The sequence below is a fragment of the Equus caballus genome, chromosome 14 (genome assembly GCF_041296265.1).
Source record: "Equus caballus isolate H_3958 breed thoroughbred chromosome 14, TB-T2T, whole genome shotgun sequence".
In the NCBI taxonomy this organism is placed as follows: domain Eukaryota; kingdom Metazoa; phylum Chordata; class Mammalia; order Perissodactyla; family Equidae; genus Equus; species Equus caballus.
The window spans coordinates 104,108,725-104,128,863 of NC_091697.1; the positions used below are offsets into that span (position 1 = coordinate 104,108,725).

Below are 20,139 nucleotides of genomic sequence, written 5' to 3' on the forward strand. Positions count from 1 at the left end.
AGGGAGAGATGGATATTTCTTCTTATTTTTTTTAAAACATATATAAGTCAAACTCTACTGTACAAATGCTAAATGGTATATTGTCGTCATCAAATTATGTTCACACGTGCATAGAAGAGAACAATGAATGCTGACGGGGCAAAACAGAGTTTGACTTTCAACAGCCTGGAGACAAAGTCACGCAAATCTAGAGGAGCAGATAGAGAGTAAAGGGGCAGCTCCGTGGGAGACTCCAACTGTTGCTGAACAAAAGGCATAGCAGTATGTTCTTGCGCTGTGGAAGTTAATAGGAACAGGTGAAGTGCCCCTCTTTCCTCTTCTCCAGGAAAACTTTGCAGGGTGAGAAAAACGCAGGACTGGTGTTTGAGAAGTTTGTGGGCTGAGAGAAGCAGAAGGAACAAGTAAACCACAAAGAATTCTCGCATGAATTACCTCTGACAGCTTTGTCTAACCAGTAAAATGCCATTTTCCTTAAAAGATGGGTACTATAAAGGTGTAAATTTCTTGCATAGAGTAATATGCTTTATCATTGAGTATTGATGTGCAAGGAGAGGGTCCACAGGTTAACTTTCCAGACAACTGAAGCTCACCTTAACAGAACCGTTTTCCGTGAAAATTGAAAGCTCCGGAGAAAACCCTAAGAGAACAGTCTATGCTGCTCATCATTTTACCTGCAGCCCCTGGTACCTAGCAGGTGCTTCATGTTTGGTGAGAGCCACGAGAAGGGTCCTTCACAGCATTAAAATTGGGCTATCTTACAGTGACTGAGACGCTAAAGGACCGTGGGGGTGTTTGGGCTTCTTTGCTCCTGCACTAAATGGCCTCAAACTCCTATGCCTCTTAGTTTCCCCTATCATCACTGTCAGCGTGACTTCCTGCTGCTGTCTGTGTGCCTGCATGGGGCAGCCCAAACAAACACGTAACCACCTGGTAACGTGCGGCTTCTGATGTGCTCTGAGTTGGGAAGGGAAACAAGCAAACATATTAGTGTTATGTCTAAGACAAGAATAAACTGGTCAGAGTGTCTCTCCACGAGTCCCTGAGGAGGACAGTCAATCAGTTCCAGCACACAGACTTCAAGGCATCTACTTTCACTGCTTTTTGCTTAACCCGTGGGTTGTGGTCAAATGCCAGATAGTTGAGGGTGTCAGATAAATGATCTCCATAAAGTTAGGGATGTTTCTGCTAAGGAACAAATTAAGCAATCTTACATAGATCTTCTAAGGGATCCAAAAGTGTTCGCTTTACATCTTAAGCCATATAGCAGCAGGCTTTCTCTAAAGCATGCATTCTCAAAAGGGGTGATATAACCTCTTAGTTCTTGGGAGGAAGGGGTAAAAAAACAACTTTTTAGGTAGAAAGTGCAGATCTACATATGGTACATAAACAGATGTACAATATGTCTGTGGTATTGAAATTTCGTGCTTGAGGAGCAATTAGGGAAAAAAACGTTTAGAAAGATTCCTCAGGGTGCAATAACGGAGAAAGGTTGAGAAATATTGCTGCAAGGAGTCAAAAGTAGAGACAAGCCTACTTTAAGAAAGCAAGACGCTCCAGTGAAAGTGCATGTTGGGCCAAAATCAAGGAGACTTGAGCTCTTCTGCCCTTTTAAATCTTGCCTGTGGGAAAATATATGGGCCAATACGTGATCTTTTATCAAACTATCTGAGAGTAGGTTTGGTGTTTACAACATGTCACCAGAATCTGTTTCAAGCCTTCATACAAAGGATGAAAGATGCTTTTAAAAGTAAGATTAAATTCCTTGTTGAAAAACTGGAAAATTCTCATCTCAGTGTCAGAATATAGATGGTTTTATCTTCAGAACTTCTTTTTGTTGTCATACATCGTAGAAGACACTCTATTCACCCTTCCAAGGGACAGGGGCGTTAGAAGATAGGATTTTAAATGTGCGAGTGTGGAGTACAAAATCACACATATTTGAGAAAACCTTTTACTCTCATAGTCAATAGAACCATAAGTCTCAACATAAAAAACAGCACCCTCTTAACATCTGTAGGCCAAATGTCAGAAGAACATGGACTAAAAGGAATAAAATAACTTCTAAATTGGTTTGATCTCTGAGAGAAAAATCCTAACCCTTTTAGGCTATTTGAGTGCCTATATTACAATCTAATTTCATAGAAGTGTTTCTTCAAACTATGGTTGCCTTCAGTTTTATACTTAAATTTCTTATATACACATCTCAACCTTGTTTTTTTTCTTAAGCATTAGAGTCTAGAACGGAAAGTCTTCAAAGATCCTAAGGGCATAAAAGTTCAGGTTGGAGAAATACACACAGTTCTCCAGGCCAAGGAAATCAAAACCAGATGGTCCTCACAGATGCTTCCAAAGTTTAAAAGCACATTGTTGAAGCAAGACTAAGGCATCTCAATGGCATTCTGTGACCCAATACAACCGGAGAGATTCTAATTGTGCCATGAATGGACAGGCTAATGAACTCCACTTTTAGGAAGCTTATTTTAATTTATTTAGCTTATTTGTACACGTAGAGTGTTAGTATATCAATCTCGAAGCTAGTTTAGATTGCCATGTGAATTTTCATACTATTCCTCCATGAAAAGAGGCTTCAAATAAAATTTTAAAAACTATCATCTGAGTCAATGTGGGGATTCTGCGAGTTGCTGAGTATATTTATTCCAGTTGTGCATTCTGGACCAGGGGAAATAATCCCAAAGTGGATTTGGGGAACTATTGGACCCCCTGTGAGACAGACCTAAGCTAAAACTCCATTGATCATCTGACCTCCATAAGCCCCCACGCTGACTGCTGGACCACAGTGAAGTGGTGGGTCTCCTGGAATGAGCATCAGTTCAGAGACAAAGTCGAGTCATCTCTGAGAAGTCTGATTATGCCCTTTGCCCCCAGCACAGTCACCATGGTAAAAGGCCATAGGTCTCTTCAGGAGAAGCCTGGGAGAAAGATGAACAGTATACATTTTTGGTAGTGTAGCAAAGTCCTTTCTCAAAAGGGCCTGGCCTCCATTTCATTCAGAGTTCTGGGTCTGTAAATGGCTCACGTCTGAGAACTGACTGAGGGGCCATAACTTTCTGTTTCCATGATTCAAGTTAGACTTCTAATCACTTGACCTGGAACTCTTCCACCTGTACAGATCAAGGAAGAATTTCGTAGACGAACTGTCTATTTCACTTCCAGGAACAGCATGATCGAATAGCCAGCTCCATAGGTCTTTGCAAGTCAGATTAGTCTGATCACTGCTTTCACTCAGCTGACCATCACAGTAAGCACACACACTTGTTTTGGTGATTAAGTGCTGCCACCAGGCCTCTGCTGGCCTGCCCTACAGATTTTGGACTTGCCAGCCTCTCCACAATTGCACGAGCCACTTCCTTAAAATAAATCTCGGTCTTTCTCTCTGCATATAAATGGGTATGTATATAGATAAACAGATAGTACGTGTACTTTCCAGAGAAACACTAATACATATATATAAAACTGTATATGTAGTTCTGTTTTTTTCCAGAGAAAAATATATACTTAGTTCTATTTCTCTGGAAAACCCTGACTAACACAATGAAAGGCATGGAGGACCCTTATTAAGCAGAAATGGGTAGTTTTCTAAGGATCAAGATAGAAAAAAGACTTGATTAAACTATAAATTTGAGAGTTTAGGAATCATTTTTTGCTTTCTGGATTTCGTTCAACAACATTCTTAGATTTTGCTGGAGATAGCACCTAATTACGGAAAATAGTGCAACCAACAAATCTTAATTTTGTATAAATATGCACTCAAAAACTAAAATTGGTAAGACAGTCCAAATAGTTTCAGAAATTAAAAATTACATAATTTTAAAAGATTATGAATTACAATGAAAATGCAAGGGCATAACCGGATGCAAGCAAGCGAGGTGGGCCAGGAAAAGGAGGCGAGGGCTCACACTGTTTTGCTTTGTCCTTGTCCATGTTGGCCTCATCGACTGCGTGCTGTATCTCATCCAGCCAAAGAACTTTAGAAGCACTCTCAGAGTCCTGGGAATATTGCCATAGAAAAAAAGAAAGAACAGTGAATGATGGTGAAACAGAATTAGTAACTGCTTTTCAGGAGCCTTTTTATTACAATTTCTACAAACTCTGATCTGGCAACTACTAAACACTGCCATATAGTGCCACAAGCTACTAACGAAAAAGACCCCCAACCCAACCGCTTCTCCTTTCTCCACGGCCACCCTCGCAGTCCAGCCGTCATCACTCAACGGGACAGCTGCCTGGGTCTCTATTTGCTTTTGTTGCTTCCAAGTTCACCTTCTACCACAGTGGTCATCTACCGGGAACCAGATGGGCTCTTCAAAATGGACATCTCGTGACACCGCTCCTCTTCTTCACCTCCTCCAGGTTTTCCCCTGCAGTTAGGAGGGGACAAAACTCCCTCCCCATGGACTCTGGGCATCTAATGATCTGGCCCTGCTGATCCCTCTGGCTGCACCTCCCATTCCTCTGCTCCCTGCCCCAGACCTTCACACCAGCCTCCTTCAGATCATAGCATTCTAGCCCAGCCGCATGACTGGTGGCTCTTCTTGTCTTTCAGGGCTTCATTCAAACGCCACCTACTCCAACAAAGCCTTCTCTGGCCACCCCTAGTCAAACACTCTCTCCCCCACTCACTCAGTAACTGTGGTTCCCAGGGTGGCCCCGAGGGCCATGGGATACTTTAAATTTGAGGGAAGCACAATGATACCTGATATTTATCAGACACAGAGACAAAAATAAACACAAACACAGGCAGCCCTGATTGCCTAGTGGTTAAAGTTTGGCACTTAACACTTTGGCAGCCCAGGGTTCACTTCCTGGTTGCAGAACCACACCACTTGTCAGTTGCCATGCTGTGGCAGTGGCTCACATGGAAGAACCAGAACAACTTACAACTAGCATATACAACCACGTACTGGGGATTTGGGGATCAAAAAAAAGGAAGAAGGCTGGTAGCAGATGTTAGCTCAGGGCAAATCTTTCCTTGCAAAAGGGAAAAAAAAAAAACCCAAACAAAAACATAGTGATTGCCCTCAAGGAGCTGACAGTTCAGTAGAAGAGACAGATGTATCAAAAAATAATTATAATACAAGGTGATCAATGTAATAGCGGCTGTAGATACATGATCTAGAAATAGCCAAGAAGGGGTTAACTTAGAATAGGGCTTGTTGATTTGCAGAGGGAGAAAAGACTAAGTGGTTAAGGACAGCTGCAGAAAGGAAGCACTAGCAGCAATGAAAAGTTATTGAAGTATCTTCACTAGTTTTTACTTTTGGGTTGACTCTGACGATCTTGCCACAAATGCAATGCTGGTATGTAATGTAATTAAATGGGACTTCCAGACTGCAACTGCGTTTTATATAAACTTGTCCAAAATTATAAGTAAATTTTATCAGTAGAAATCATTTTCAGGGAAGGTAAGACATTCCGTTTAAAAAAATGGGAACATCTGCCCCCGTGTAGGAATGTATCACATACTAAATCCTAAGGCAAGATTGTGATGAATAGAGGGTAGCTCAGTGGAGCCATGAAAACGTGCTCCATCACTCAGGACTCAAGATGGATGAGGAGCAGGGAGGAGAAATAACACACCAGCTCCTTTGGCAGGCTTCAACCTTATTTCCCTCAGAGACTAACATGAGAAATTGTGTGTGGAAAGGGCTCTGAAAATGAAAGAAACTATCTGTTATTTCATCCCACAACATCTGGCCTAATGGAGACCATTGTGGAAGGCCTGGCACCTGCTTCCACAATCATCTCCAGCTAGGTCCGCCATGTGGGTACCATCAGCTGTTAGTAAGATTTTCCATCTCTTGGGAGAATGGATGGGAAAGGTTCAAACAGGAAGCAAGATGGGAAGTTGAAGACCAGAGGAGGGATGGAGAGACAGGGGAGCAGGAATTATTTTTTCTCTGTTTTCAAGGCTAAGGAGAACCCAAATACTCCCCAAGGTATAGCCTAAAAACTAGGCTCCACACAAGTTCATTTATGTCTGTCTCAATGTTTTTGAAGGGTATTTACCAAGTTTATTCATAACTTATCACTGTAGAAGATGCACCATACAAACTTTCACCCAGATGAGAAGTTACCATCCTACTTCAAAGTATTAATTCTATACGCCAAACAGAAGACAGACTTTGCACATTAAATGAATTTAAGGCAACAGTTTAAATCATGACTCACTGAACTAAAGGTTGCTCGAGTTAAATGCAAAACCAAGAGTAAAAACTGAATCCTACCACATCAGTAAGGTCTCCTTTCCAGTTGCTCACCAGAAGACTAGAAATATTATATCTACAGATGGCCACGCTTCACCTTGGGCTAAAGAGCCAGGTTCAACATGTGAGTTACAAATGGACGAAGTGAACAGAAACTAGGCCATCTGCACAAGTCATAAATTCCTGAATTAAGTTTTAATTTAAAAAGTACTCTCTTCAATATTTTGTACTTTTCTTGGTCATTATTTCTGCAACACGATAGCATTCTATCTCAGTTTGCATTACCATAAATTATGTGATCATCACACTGACTTTGGATGGCAAAACTCTTGGTGTGATGAAATTTAATCAAGATGTGAAAAGTTTACACAGATCAATTCCTTCCTAGCTTATGCCTCAGCCTTTAAGTCTCATGTGAAATTTGCATTTTCTGATTCTTGCTACATTTTATAGGCAACAGGCTGTTGGGTTTAGTGTTTAACCTTAAATTTCATTAATTACAGGAAAATCTGTTATAACGCAGTATTTTTTTCTACTGCATATTAAATCATATCCTCCAGAATATAACTACTTATAGAGGCTTGCATGTTACACAACAATGTGAATGTACTTAATGCTACTGAGTTGTTCATTTAATAATGGTTAAGATAATAAATTTATGTTATGTACATTTTACCACAATTAAAAAAAGCCTTATTGTAGACCTGTTCACCAATACTCATGGAATCAAGGCAGTCCTTGGCATGTCAGTGTTGTATTATGATTTTACTTTAATCATAATGTTGGTTGCCCCCGGCCCAGTTATCTGCCCCTGTAGACTTACTGAATAGCTCGTAAGAGATTGAACTGTGGCAAAACAAAACATAACACTGTAAAACCAAGTTCTGGCCAGGGACCGTTGACAAATTCAGACCAATGTGACAGTGCGCAAGAATTTTCAAAGTAATCAAGCACTTAATTTTAACTTAAAAAATGTTTGCTTCCCATGATGCATTTAATTTATAATTATGTAATTAGTTTAAGAATTAAGATTTGAAATAGCTGGGAGGATAAAGGAAAGGATAATTTCTGACAGCTTAATATTAAGCAGAAATTACACTCTGGAAGTGCATTTTTAAAATGGGTAAAAATGAGATGAGACAGAGCTAAAACTGCTGGGCAGCATCTAGTTCCCGCTCCCTTCTGTAAAGGACAGTACACCATCTGCACTCTCTTACCGCACAGCTGTATCCTGGTGGGAAGGCCAGCATCTGTTCAGAATGGACCATTAGGGCGGGCAAGGGTTAAACAACATTCTCCGGGATTATGTACCATGCTCAGAGGCTTGGCCTGAGTCATGCACACTGAAACTTGAGTGCTGTCACACCCTTTCTCTGCAGAGGAGGGGGCACGCTTCCTGCCTGCAGAGCACAGGAGAGCACGCGTCTACAGAGAGAACAAGGCTTCCATTTGCTGTTAACACATGGAACTGAGGTGAAACGTGTTCCCCGATCATACACATTTGATGACGTCTGGGAAACGGGACTGAGGACATCAAGATGAAGGCTGTCATCCTGGCAGCTGCTGGACTGATGCTTCTGTCACCCACTCTTTGTCAAAGTGGTAAGCTCTTTTCGTACGGGGTACAGTGCGGGTGCTGGTTTGGTGACAAGAGTCACCTGAGTCTAATTTTCTTTGCATTTCACACAAATGGCAACCTGGAGGCAGCGTCTGATCTTAGTTATTAAACGGCGGCATCACAGAAGCGAACAGCTCGAGTTTGTTCACTCTGTTCAAACCTTGTCAAACAATAAGCGTCCTCTGCTTATATTTAAAAACTCGTGGCATAGCTAAGATTTTAGATCACTACAATTAAGAATCAATTTTCTTTGTGAGGAGTTTTTGATTTTCTAAGTATTTCCTCTGATTCAGCAAAGATGGCACTTTTGCAAGAGATTTAAAAAATCTTGTTTATACGTTCTGGTGAGGCACAAATAGGGGAAACCAGAATAACTCCCAGAAAGATGGAACGGTCTGCCCTCAGGAGTCAGCGATGCTAATGAATTAGTGTTTCTAAACGAAATACCTTTTCTGACTTTCAGTGGCACCTGGGAGTTCTCCCCACCCTCATATATGATTTTATAATTTTATAAGTGAAATCTCCTGAATACTATTATTCAACTGTTGACACGCTTCCTCTTTCACTCAACACGATGTTAGCCTGTAACCTCCTGCTTGCTCTCAAATTAACCCACTTGGGATAGATCTGTACCCACCACTCTTTTACTGTTAGGTACAGTCCAGGCAACACTGTTAGGAGCAGGAGAGCTGGGGTGAGGGGCAACCACCAGCAGGAAATAACAAAATTAAAGAAATAACAAACCTCTGTAAAGGAACGCTGCTTACACTGACAGTCGGAATGGCCGAGGCGGGTGGTAGGAGAGCACACACGGCTGTGAATCGAGTGAGCGAGTGTTTTCTGAGAGTGGATGAATCGAAATGCAGAATAATGAAAGGATAACCAAAGAAAAGAGGTTTGTGCAGGTGGTTCCTTCAAGATGCTGGTGGGGTTTGGTGGAAGTGAAAAGAGTGGAATTTAAAGGTGACAAAGTGAAAGGCAGTGAGGTTGCTTTCTTGGATGGGGTAGGGGAGAAACACGAGGGAAGAACTCATTATCAAGAGGCTCAAATCCATTCCCTTTGGATCAGTCTGTGTCCCAGGCCGTTAAACGTTTCAGAAGCATGATGCCAAACAGAAGGCTGTACAAAGAATTCAAATAAAATTAAAAAATACATAAAATTTAACAATGAGTACTATTCTTAAGGAAAACCAGGCATTAAGGGATAAAAGACTTATTGAAGCTGAACCAGATCCGGAATTCTCATGGGAAATGGAATCAAGACTTTTTCATGAACAGTCACTGTTTGGCATGCTTTTAGGCACGATGTCTTGCTCAATCAGAGGAATTTTCTGAAAACTGACAAACACTGGGTTTCAACAGCTCCCTTATCAGATCTGGAAGGGAAATAACTGGGACAGCACGTTCTCCAGCCACCCCTCTCCAGCTTCTACCTATCTGTAAAGGCACTTTTCTTTGGGTGTGGTCAGACGCAAGAATTTTCCAAAATGCAAAAGTGAGCAGAAGGATCTGTGTGGCTGGACTCAAGCGTCACACACACGCCTTCACAGTTCACACCAAAACACAGGCACAGACAAACGCCACTTCCCAGATTTTACTTTCCTTCTCTCTAATCTGTCTTCTCTTAAATGACACCTGAGCACCTCGCTGTCCTGGCCTGTTCAGGCAACACCCTCCCTCTGTTTCACACACTGAGTTTGCACAATCTCAGGGTTATGAGGCGGCTTCAATTCCACCCGGAGGCCAGCTGCTAGAGAAGAAAGCAGGAAGAGGAACTGGCTTTGAGTGAGAACCAGATTAGTAAATTATTAGTACTTTAACCTCAAGTTTTCAACATGTAGGAATTCCAAGGTAGAGTGAGGAAGACATGAGTGGCAGAGCAATGGCATTTTAAATTGGTAAGTACGAGGTGTATATTCAACCTAAAAGTCCATCTTAAGGTAACATTAGAAACTTGATAGAATCTACTTTCTATACATGTCAAAGATTAATTTATGGAAAAATTATATAACGAGAAACAGATTTGAGTACTAAGGTTTATTTTGTTTTTGAAGTTGCTCTTTCAAAAATTAGGATTGTTAATATCAACATGCCAAGTAATACCCAATATGTTTAGTATGTAGTTGTTGTTTCTTTTTTTTTCATTTCCAACTTCTTAAAAATCATCATATTGATTTCATCTTCTCATTTTTCTTCCTTTGTCTCCTCTCCCCTTCAAATCTGGCATTTCTCCTAAAGCCTCCCTTTGGATTCTTTCTTCTCCTCTCTCCCTAGGCCGTCCTATCCACTCCCACTAAATTAAACTACAGCCTCTACGCAGACTGAAAAGTCATACCTCTTATTCGGGCTCCTGGAGTTGTGGACTCAACACCTAAGTCTTCTAACCTGTCATGGGACATTTAACACACAGATATCCCACCAGCAACCCAAATTTAGTTAACACTAACAACTGAGGTCTTAGCTTCTCCCTGTGCTGCCCCTTGTCCCACGCTCCTCCATGTCATTTAGAGCAGAAACCTCCAACTCACTTCTGCCTCCTGCCTCTCCCTCTCCGCCTCCATCGCCAAACAGATGCCGGTCCCTTCGAGCCTCCATCACAGAGTCTGACGTGTTCATTGTCACCTTTCCACTGCCATCACTCTACTTCTGTAACTCACCATCTTGAGCAGCCTCCAAATCAGGCGCCCTTGCCTCTCCTTTCTTACCTTTTCAGTCTATTCTCTGCACTCTCCCCAAAGTCATCTTAAACACAAGTCAAGCCACAGTTATACTACTTTCCTGTTGCTGCTGTAACAAATTACCACAAACTTAGTGGCTTAAAACAACACAGATTTATTATGTTACAGCTCTGGAGGTTCAAGTCCTAAAGTCAAGGTGTCGGCAGGGCTGTGTTCATTCTGGAGGCTCCAGGGGGGAATCTGTTTCCTTGCTTTTTTCAGCTTCTGGAAGCTGCCTACATTCCTTGGTTCATGGCTCCTTCTTCCATCTTAGAAGCCAGCAGTATAGCATCTTCAAGCATCTTTGACTCTTATAAGGAGTCTCGTGATTACATTTGGCCCACGCCGCCAATCCAGTATGCTCATCCCATCTCAAGATACTTAATCACATCTACAAAGTCCCTTTTGCCATACAAAGTAACAAAGTCACAGGTTCCAGGCATTATCAGATGGAATCTCTGGGGGCCCATCATTCTGTCTACCACAACGGTCATCCCTCTGTTCACAATTTTGCATGTGGACAACCCCAGTATCCATGAACGGGCACATGATTTCTTAGTACAGTTTAGAGGCCCTTCAGAGATTTGGTTGTAATCTACTCATTCAAATTCATCTCTCAGATGCACCTTATTAGCATAAGACAATGTGTTTTTGTGCATCTTCTTCACTAGTCTGAGAGTTGAAGACAGGGATGGAGTTTATTTAAAACTGTATATCACTGGCATATACATATGCAACAAACACTTGTTGAATTAACTTATCTGATGTTCCCAGATTTCATGCCGCCCACACTATGCCTTTGTTCATATATTACCTACCAGAATTGTATTCGTCTATTAAATTCCATCTCTTGATGAAATTGCTCATCTTTGCTCTTATTCATCTTCTCCTTGACATTTTGCTCAAACATCTAAATCTATCATCTGAATGCCTATAGACCTTTTGTTTTTGTTTTTTTTAAAGATTTTTCCTTTTTCTCCCAAAGCCCCCCAGTACATAGTTGTGTATTTTCAGTCATGAGTCCTTCTAGTTGTGGCATGTGGGATGCCACCTCAGCATGGCTTGACAAGCGGTGCCATGTCCATGCCCAGGATTTGAACCGGTGAAATCCTGGGCCGCTGAAGCAGAGCGCGCGAACTTAACCACTCGGCCACAGGGCCGGCCCCTAGACCTTTTAATCAATATGACATTAGCCTATAATGGTCTTACGTGCTATTTTTCTTTCCCCCAACAGTATTATAAACTCCTTACATGCAACGAGTTGTCACCTAGTTTTCGCTCCTGCATGGGCTAGCATGGTGCTGGGACATACTAAATGCATTCCTGTTGATTACTTGATCTATAACAATTTTTCAAAATAAAAATAACTTTAAATTCTACAAGTACAGAGATTCTGTAGCATAAGATACTTAGTTTTATTATCTCCTGAACCATAGATATGGCTCAGCAACAGATAATATGTTAATACTTCTTTTCAATTACAGGCATGGAAAATGATGCAGACAACTTGGCAGTGCCAACCTTACCTATTAAAACCTACCATGGAGCTCCCTCAAATTCTTTTGAAGAGTTTCCCCTTTCTGCTATAGAAGGCTGGACAGGAACCACCCCAACTATTAAAATTAAGTGCCCTGAAGAAAGTGTTTCAAAGCTCCACGTGAATAATGCTACCATGGGGTACCTGAGCAGCTCCTTAAGTACCAAACTGATACCTGCCATCTACATCCTGGTGTTTGTAGTAGGTGCGCCAGCCAATGCGGTGACCCTGTGGATGCTCTTCTTCAGGACCAGGTCCATCTCTATGACCATCTTCTACACCAACCTGGCCATTGCAGATTTTCTTTTTTGTGTCACGCTGCCCTTTAAGATAGCCTACCACCTCAATGGAAACAACTGGGTATTTGGAGAGGTCATGTGCCGGGCCACCACAGTCATCTTCTACGGCAACATGTATTGCTCCATTCTGCTCCTTGCCTGCATCAGCATCAGCCGCTACCTAGCCATTGTCCATCCTTTCACTTACCGGGGACTGCCCAGGCGCACCTATGCCTTGTTAATGTGTGCACTGGTGTGGGCAATAGTTTTCTTATACATGCTGCCATTTCTCATCCTAAAGCAGGAGTACTATCTTGTCCACCCAGGTATCACCACCTGCCATGATGTCCATAACACATGCAAATCCTCAGCTCCCTTCCAACTCTATTACTTCATCTCCTTGGCATTCTTTGGATTCTTAATTCCATTTGTGGTCATTATCTATTGCTACACAGCCATCATTCGGACGCTTAATGCGTACGATCATAGATGGCTGTGGTATGTTAAGACGAGTCTCCTCATTCTTATGATTTTTACCATTTGCTTTGCTCCAAGCAATATTATCCTTATTATTCACCACACTAACTACTACTACAACAACATCGATGGCTTATACTTTATCTATCTCATAGCCTTGTGCCTCGGTAGCTTGAACAGTTGCCTAGATCCATTCCTTTATTTTCTCATGTCAAAAATCACAGATCACTCCACTGTTTACCTTACAATGGTGAAATCATCTTAGAGAACAAGGAAAGCTATCTGCAAAAACATACATTCTTGGGATAACATGTGCATAAGTGCAAGGAGCTCTATTTTCTAGCTCCATCTGTGAGCACCTAAGAAACAGTGGTTCAAAATAAACCATTACGAAAGCACTAGTTTTTTTTTTTACACACTTTATCAGTATTTTAAGAACGTCAATGCAGATGAAAGATATCACCACTTTCTTTATGGCAACTGACACATTTGCCAGACTGGTACTTCAAGCTCCTCTCCTTCTCTGAGGCTTATACTCTTGATGATTTAGAGGAGGAGGGTGGGTCAAGGGACAAAGGCACAGCCTAGGGAGAAGCTAAGATCTCAGTTCTTAGTATCTGGCATCATTTTTGATTCTTCTGCTTCCTTCAGCTCTCATGCTGGTGGCTGCCTCATCAGCTGATGCTACCTCTCTCAGTCTCTCACTAGGGTCGTTATCCTAACCCCAGCTTTGCCTTCTAACCATTCTGTTCACTGCCAGCCTGTCGTCCATTTCACCAGCCACTGTCAGATTAATCTTCCTCAAGTATCACTTTGGATACACCATTCAAAACTCCCAGTTCAAAAACCTCCATCAACTCTCCACTGCTTTGGAATAAATTATAAATCTTTAGCTTGGCATTCAGAGTTGACTTTTTAACTTTACTTCCCAATAAATCTTGCCTGTGATACAGGCGCTAGCGAAGCTTCTTGCTTTGCCCTGATCTCAATTTCTCCTCTCTTTGCCCCTGCCTATAACTGGAAACCTATTTCTAACATGTTTGCCTTAACTCTTTCCATCTCTTGAAGTCCTCAAAGGACCATTCTTCCCTGATTCTCAAGCTAGAAATTCATTTATCTCATCTGAACTTTCAAAGCACTTTCTTGTTTTTTTATCATGGCACTTATATGCAGTTCATTTATATACAAATATTAATTCCATAAACACTTATTAAGTACCACGTATGATAGAGAAAGGACTTGTCCTCTTCCTTCTTAGAGCTTCTTGTAGCAACCTTAGGCCCACGTTTTCCCAGGGTCTGTGGGGCCCAGCTCCACGCGTTGTACATCATGTGGTGGAATGAATGAAAGAGTAAAATCCCAAAGCATCTAAACAGCATGAAAGCCCATCAAATTCACACCGAGAAGGCAAGGTATTCTGTATGGCATGGGACAACATCATTTTTGGTTGGCCATGTTAAAAAAAAACAAAAAAGGAAGCTAAGAATATACTCATGAGGTCACTTAGAAGTTTAAAATATCACCTCTATTATTTGTCTTCTTTATGCCCAATTTTTAATAGGGAAACAATATTTTGTTATAAACACCCAGTATATTCCTGTAGGTAAATGACTCCATTTCCTTTAGTATATGGATTAGATAAGAGGTGGGGATTAGTGGCTAAGGGCATGAAGGATTGCTGAGATGAATTTTCTAGTCTGTAGGAACATGCATTGACCACATACTTTGTAATAACCAAGAAAACAATAAAAAAAACATTTTAAAAGCATATTTTTGAATGTGCAGAGTGTTCTATTTCATTGGACTTAGGTAACAAAAAAAAAAGAAAGAAAACAACGTGTACATGAAGACCCTTTACGGTCTGTGTGTGGTTATGCGAAGAATAAGAATCAGATAAACACCAAAGCAATCAAGAAAAACAAATCTAAAATAAGTTTCAAGATGACAAAAACTTCAATGGAAGGAATTGGTTTCTGCAAATAAGTCATCGACTGTAAAACAATTTTACCTAAGGAAAAAATGCAGCAACGTTCACTTGTCAAAAGCACACTTTAATTATTATGCAGTAAATACATATGTCGCAAAACAGAACTTTTTTAGGGGCATAATTCATATGTTCTCATGCAAAGCTTTTAATTTTAAAATAGCTCACAATTCACTGCCTCCAGTGAATACACACAGAAAGAGTCTTCTCTGCTAAGTAAATGCCAACATACTCATTACTCAGCCCTTCCCCAAAAGACAAGAGGAATTTGGTGCCTATATGAGGTTATACTGGAAACACTATTAACAAAGACCAAGAATCCTCACCAACTTACATCACTGTCCTCAATCTCAGACAAAACTGAGTGTCCATCCTATTAAGATGCAACCCATTGTGACTTTTAATGGCTGTATACTTGGGTGCAATCTTTACTTTAAATTGTCAATACCAGTAGTGTAATTGTCTTCCATTATTTTCCAAGGCCAGACTATGGAAAAACAAGGCACAGAAATTTTCAGGCATCGAAACAGCGGAGGTTAAAAAACAAACTGGAAATTTTCAGGTATCACAACAGCAGAGGTTAGAAAACAAACACAGAAGGGGTCGGCCTGGTGGCATAGCATTGAGTTCGCATGCTCTGCTTGGTGGCCCCATGTTCGCTGGTTTGGATCCCGGGTGCAGATGTAACACCGCTTATCAAGCCATGCTGTGGCAGGTGTCCCTCATATAAAATAGAGGAAGATGGGCACAGATGTTAGCTCAGGGCCAATCTTCCTCAAAAACAAAAACACAACAAACAAACACAGAGATCCCACCAAATAAACAAGAGAATCAGATTTTTTTTTTCCCCAGGGAAACAGAACGGGCTGAGAAAGGAATGTTTTAAAATTAATGGACAGAGAAAGAAAACTGTGTTTAAAAATAGCAGTTTAATCAAATCAGATTCGTTGCTTGGAGTTGTAGTGTTTGAAATCTGTTAGCTATTGCCAATATAGTTCAAGCCCTAATTTTCTTTTTTTCTTTTAAAGATTGGCCCTCAGCTAACATCTGTTGCCAATCCTTTTTTTTTTTTCCCTTGTTCTTCTCCCCAAAGCCCCCTAGTACATAGTTGTATATTCCAGTTGTAGGTCCTTCTGGTTGTGCTACGTAGGACACTATCTCAGCATGGCTTGATGAGCGTTGCTAGGTCGCTCCCAGGATCCAAACTGGTGAAACCCTGGGCCGCTGAAGCAGAGCATGCAAACTTAACCACTTGGACGTGGGGCCAGCCCCAAAGCCTAATTTTATAGACCAAAAGTGGTTTAATACCTGATCTAGAACGCAGATCCCTAGGCTCCTATTTAATTCTCTGATTACACTATTAAAGCTACAGCTTCCACACTTAGAAAGGATGCCTAACGGCCGGCCGGCAGAGCACGGACTCAGGGAGGCTTCTGAGAGCCCTCCAGAGGGCCTGTGGGGTTCCATCTCCATCTAGAGCCCTTAGATTGGAATGCTCTTGAGGGGCCCTCCACTGCCTGCTCCTGAAAGTTTTGGGGAGTCAGTCTCACCTCAAGGACAAACCCCCAGGTGGCTGTGGGCAGAGAGGAACCCAGGTCTATCTCTATCCTGTACCCAGAGGATCCCAACTCTGGTTTGTGGACAAAGCAGACCTTGTGTCTGGTAAGGACCTTGTGATGCAGACATCACTCACCTGCGTGGCAGCCGGAGGCACCCACGATAATATGGCTACATGATTGAAGCACTTTTTTTGGGTGTTAGGCTCCATGCTAAATGCTATACACTCACACATATATTCACAATTATCAGAATTATATGTTAACATATTATATAAAATATAAATATGCAAATATATATTATTCATTTAATATATTAATATTATATATATATCATCATTTAATCCTCACCATAATCCTGTAAGGCAGGCACTATTATTCTCATTTCACACATGTGAAAACTGAAGCATAGACAATTTTGGTGAATTGACTAAAATCCCTAGCTAATTTGTGGCAAAGCCAAGATGTGAATAGTGCCTGTCTGTCTCCAAAGCAAAGGACTTTATCTTCCAATGCTGTGCCATGTGCTCCGGCCACGGCTCCATCAGTGGGACAGCGGGAGGCAGCCCACTCCTCCTTGTTGACAGGGTCCTCTCTCCTCCCCCTGGGATGTGGGGCCACAAGGCTTGGGTTTGAGTCTTGCTCTCCCGCTCACTGGCCCGGCATTCAACCTGAGCCTCAGGTTCACTCACATCAGCTGAGAGGGCGCCCACCCCATAGCTGCTGCAAGGCTCAGATGAGCATGATTTAAGTGAGGGGATTGGGAAAGCAGAGGGTAAGGCTGCTGCCGTCCCACCAGAAGGCTAAGAGCGCAGAAGGCCCCTCCTTAGGGGATATTTTTCTTCACCTCAAATGAGGCCGTTTAGTGGTGTGGAGCGAATAGGATTTATACTGTTTTGTTCTTTTACTTTTATTGAATTTTTATTTATTAAATTTTTTTTTTGCCAAGTACTACATGGTAGAAAATTGAAAAGATTCAAAAATACATCGTCTTCATCCCTAGCCACTCAATTCCCTTCCCCAAAGGCAACCACTTCTGTTTGCTGCTGGAGACCAGGTTACGTCAAAATGTTTCTAAGCACTTGAGTAAAAGTTAGCGGCTTTGAAGGAACACCTGGATCGGGGCAGTAGGTCCTGTTCCAGAAACTAGAAAAGTTACTGGGGGATTTGGCCTTCATGAGTTTACACTGTTTCTTGAAAGTTTAGAAACACTAAGTATGTAATACACGCTCTCTGTAAAAAATTTAAAAATCCCAACAGTACAAGAACAGAGGGAAAAAGAAGTCCCGTCCATACCAGCCTCCCAGTTCACCTTCCAGAAGGTATCTCCTTCCAGAAACATTTTATGCACATCCAAGCACACATATCCATGGGCATGCATCCCATGTTTATGCATGTAGAAGCCTGCTTTTCTCATTTAACAATATCCATATTAAAGATTGTCCAATATAGATTTGCTCATTCTTTTTGATGGCCATATAGTATTTCACTGCATGGATATACTGCAATTTATTTAACCAGCCCCATCTTGATGGACGTTTAGGTTGTTTTTCGTCTTTTGCTATTACAAACAATGCTGCAATAAACATCCTTTTCCATCTGCCTTAATGCACAATAACATATGTTTCTGAATCAGACAGACCAGGTCATGGTCCCAGAACTGATTACTTTTTGGGAAGCTTTGGAAACCTTACTTAGTCTTTGTTGCATTATCTGTAGGTGATGATAGCGATATTTAATTCACAGGCTCTTATGAACTGTTATGAGGACTACATGAGATAATATACATAAAGCACCTAATATCATGCCTGGCAAACAGCAGATACTCAATAAATCTTTGCTCTAACCAATGATGTTTTTCCTGTTCCAGGTAAGGCTGTTCCCAGGTTCTAAGACCTATACAAAGGAGATGCCCACCCCTTTCAATTAGGCTTGCACCAGGGGGCATGGCAGCTACAAGTGGTGAGGTCCCAGGTAGCGTCACTCCCACGCTCAGGTGACGGTCATCAAGCCTCGCCACCCAGCACAGTACTCTTCCAACAGTGGCCAGCACCTGTGGGACTCCTCATAACATCAGTACAAGCTCTGCAGTCAGACAAAACCCTCTGCCCTTCAATGGGACCCTGCCCAGGTCAGTGTCCTCCCAGGCCTAGAACAAACCTTGCTGGCACCCACCTAGCACTGCATTACCTGCCTGCTTCCCCCGCACCTAAGCAACTCTTCCTTACCTCTCAGGTGCAGCTCCTGTTCTAGCTCCACACCAACTTCTCTTAGGATTCCAGTCCACACCACCACCAACCATCTAGGAGTCACCCTGTGCACTCCTTGTTTTGACACTTTGCCACATACTTATCTCTACTGTTATTTATTCTATATGCCTCAGTAAGTTTCTAAGCATTTTGAGGATAAGGTCAGAGAACCTTCCAATGGTATCACATGCTGCTTGTAGCCCCTTTTCCCTACCAGATGCTATCTACCACGCTACGAACACAGCATGTGCTCAGTACATCTCCAGTGACTTGGCCTCTGAACAAGAACTCACCCACAACTGAGTTTCTAATGAAAGAACAGAAGCAGTAGTCAGCTCTGGAGTAGCTGCGCCCTCATGTGTAACACCAGGAAAATAACAGTCCCATTACTTCCATTCTGATTCACAGGCAATTGACAGGACAAGAAGCTCACGAGCCTTAGGAAAAATGGGTAAAAAATATTCCCTCTCCCTCCCTCTTCCCAACCCAGGTCTGCATATTTGAAAGAAACAAACCCGCTAAGACTTACCATGAATTTCTGTGATTTGGCATAGGACAAAACATCCTGGTAGTGCTGGGCAAGGCCTGGGTCCACATAGTTAATCTTAGCAGTGGGCAACAGGAGGCTATCTAAAGTTTTCAGAGGGTTCCCTTCGTCTATAGCTTCATTGATGTATCCTACAGCTACAAGTCCTAGAAAATGAAGAAAAAGCTTTCCTGTTAAGTCAGGACATTGTAAGTTCTCCAGAATCACCTATTGCAAAGATTTAGTTGGAAAGAGGGGTGGGGAATGTGCACACACACAAAACTATAAGAGCTAGTTAACAGGTACAGCCAAGGCTGCAGGATATAAGATCAAGGTACAAAAATCCATTTTATCTCTATACACTTGCAATGGATAATCTGAAAACGAAATTAAGGGAAAAAATTCCACTTAGACTTCAATTATAAATATATTATAATCACTAAAAGAATAAACACAAGAGTAAATTTAACAAAAGAAGCATAAGACATATACATTGAAAACTATGAACCATTGAAAAAAATTAAAGATGACCTAAATAAACGGAAAAATCATCCCATGTTCATGAATCAGAAGAGTTAATATTAAGATGAGAATACTCCACAAATTGATCTATAGATTCAATGCAACCCCTATCAAAATCCCAGCTGCCTTTTTTCAATGGAAATTGACAATCTAATTCTAAAATTTATATGGAAGTGCAAAGAACCAAGAATAACCAACACAATGCTGAAAAAAGAAGAAGAAAATTGGAGGACTCTTCTAAACTTCAAAACTTATTACAAAGCTACAGTTAATGCTGCATGGTACTGGCATAAGGGCGGACATGTAGAGCAATGGAATAGAATTTAGAGTTCAGAAATAAACTCCTACATTTACAGTCAACTGACTTTTGACAAGGATGCCAAGATAATTCAACAGGTCTTCATAATAGTCTTCAATAACAAATGGCACTGGGACAACTGGATATCCACCA

General features: G+C 41.5%; 2 protein-coding genes across 6 annotated transcripts in view; one reads left to right on the forward strand and one right to left on the reverse strand.

Moving 5' to 3' along the window:
- The window catches only part of IQGAP2 (IQ motif containing GTPase activating protein 2), a 267,737-nt gene that overhangs the window by 75,715 nt on the left and 171,883 nt on the right, over positions 1-20,139 (reverse strand). For all 5 annotated transcript variants that reach the window (XM_023618155.2, XM_070234658.1, XM_023618156.2 and 2 more), the window contains 2 exons: positions 19,170-19,333; positions 3,918-4,008 (listed from right to left, as the gene is read on the reverse strand). In XM_023618155.2, the coding sequence (XP_023473923.2) occupies positions 3,918-4,008; positions 19,170-19,333 (255 nt within the window). The remainder of the gene's footprint in view (positions 1-3,917; positions 4,009-19,169; positions 19,334-20,139) is intronic.
- Positions 7,276-14,619, forward strand: F2RL2 (coagulation factor II thrombin receptor like 2). The gene is made up of 2 exons (XM_005599607.4): positions 7,276-7,826; positions 12,044-14,619. The coding sequence occupies exons 1-2, from the start codon at positions 7,763-7,765 to the stop codon at positions 13,114-13,116; spliced, it is 1,137 nt and encodes a 378-aa protein (XP_005599664.2). The 5' UTR covers positions 7,276-7,762; the 3' UTR covers positions 13,117-14,619.

What these genes read in the sequence shown, in the direction of transcription:
- F2RL2 (XM_005599607.4), top strand. Translation starts at nt 7,763, where the DNA reads ATGAAGGCTGTCATCCTGGCAGCTGCTGGACTGATGCTTCTGTCACCC. An exon ending in ACCCACTCTTTGTCAAAGTG is followed by an intron (nt 7,827 to 12,043) that starts GTAAGCTCTTTT and finishes TTTCAATTACAG; the next exon opens with GCATGGAAAATGATGCAGAC.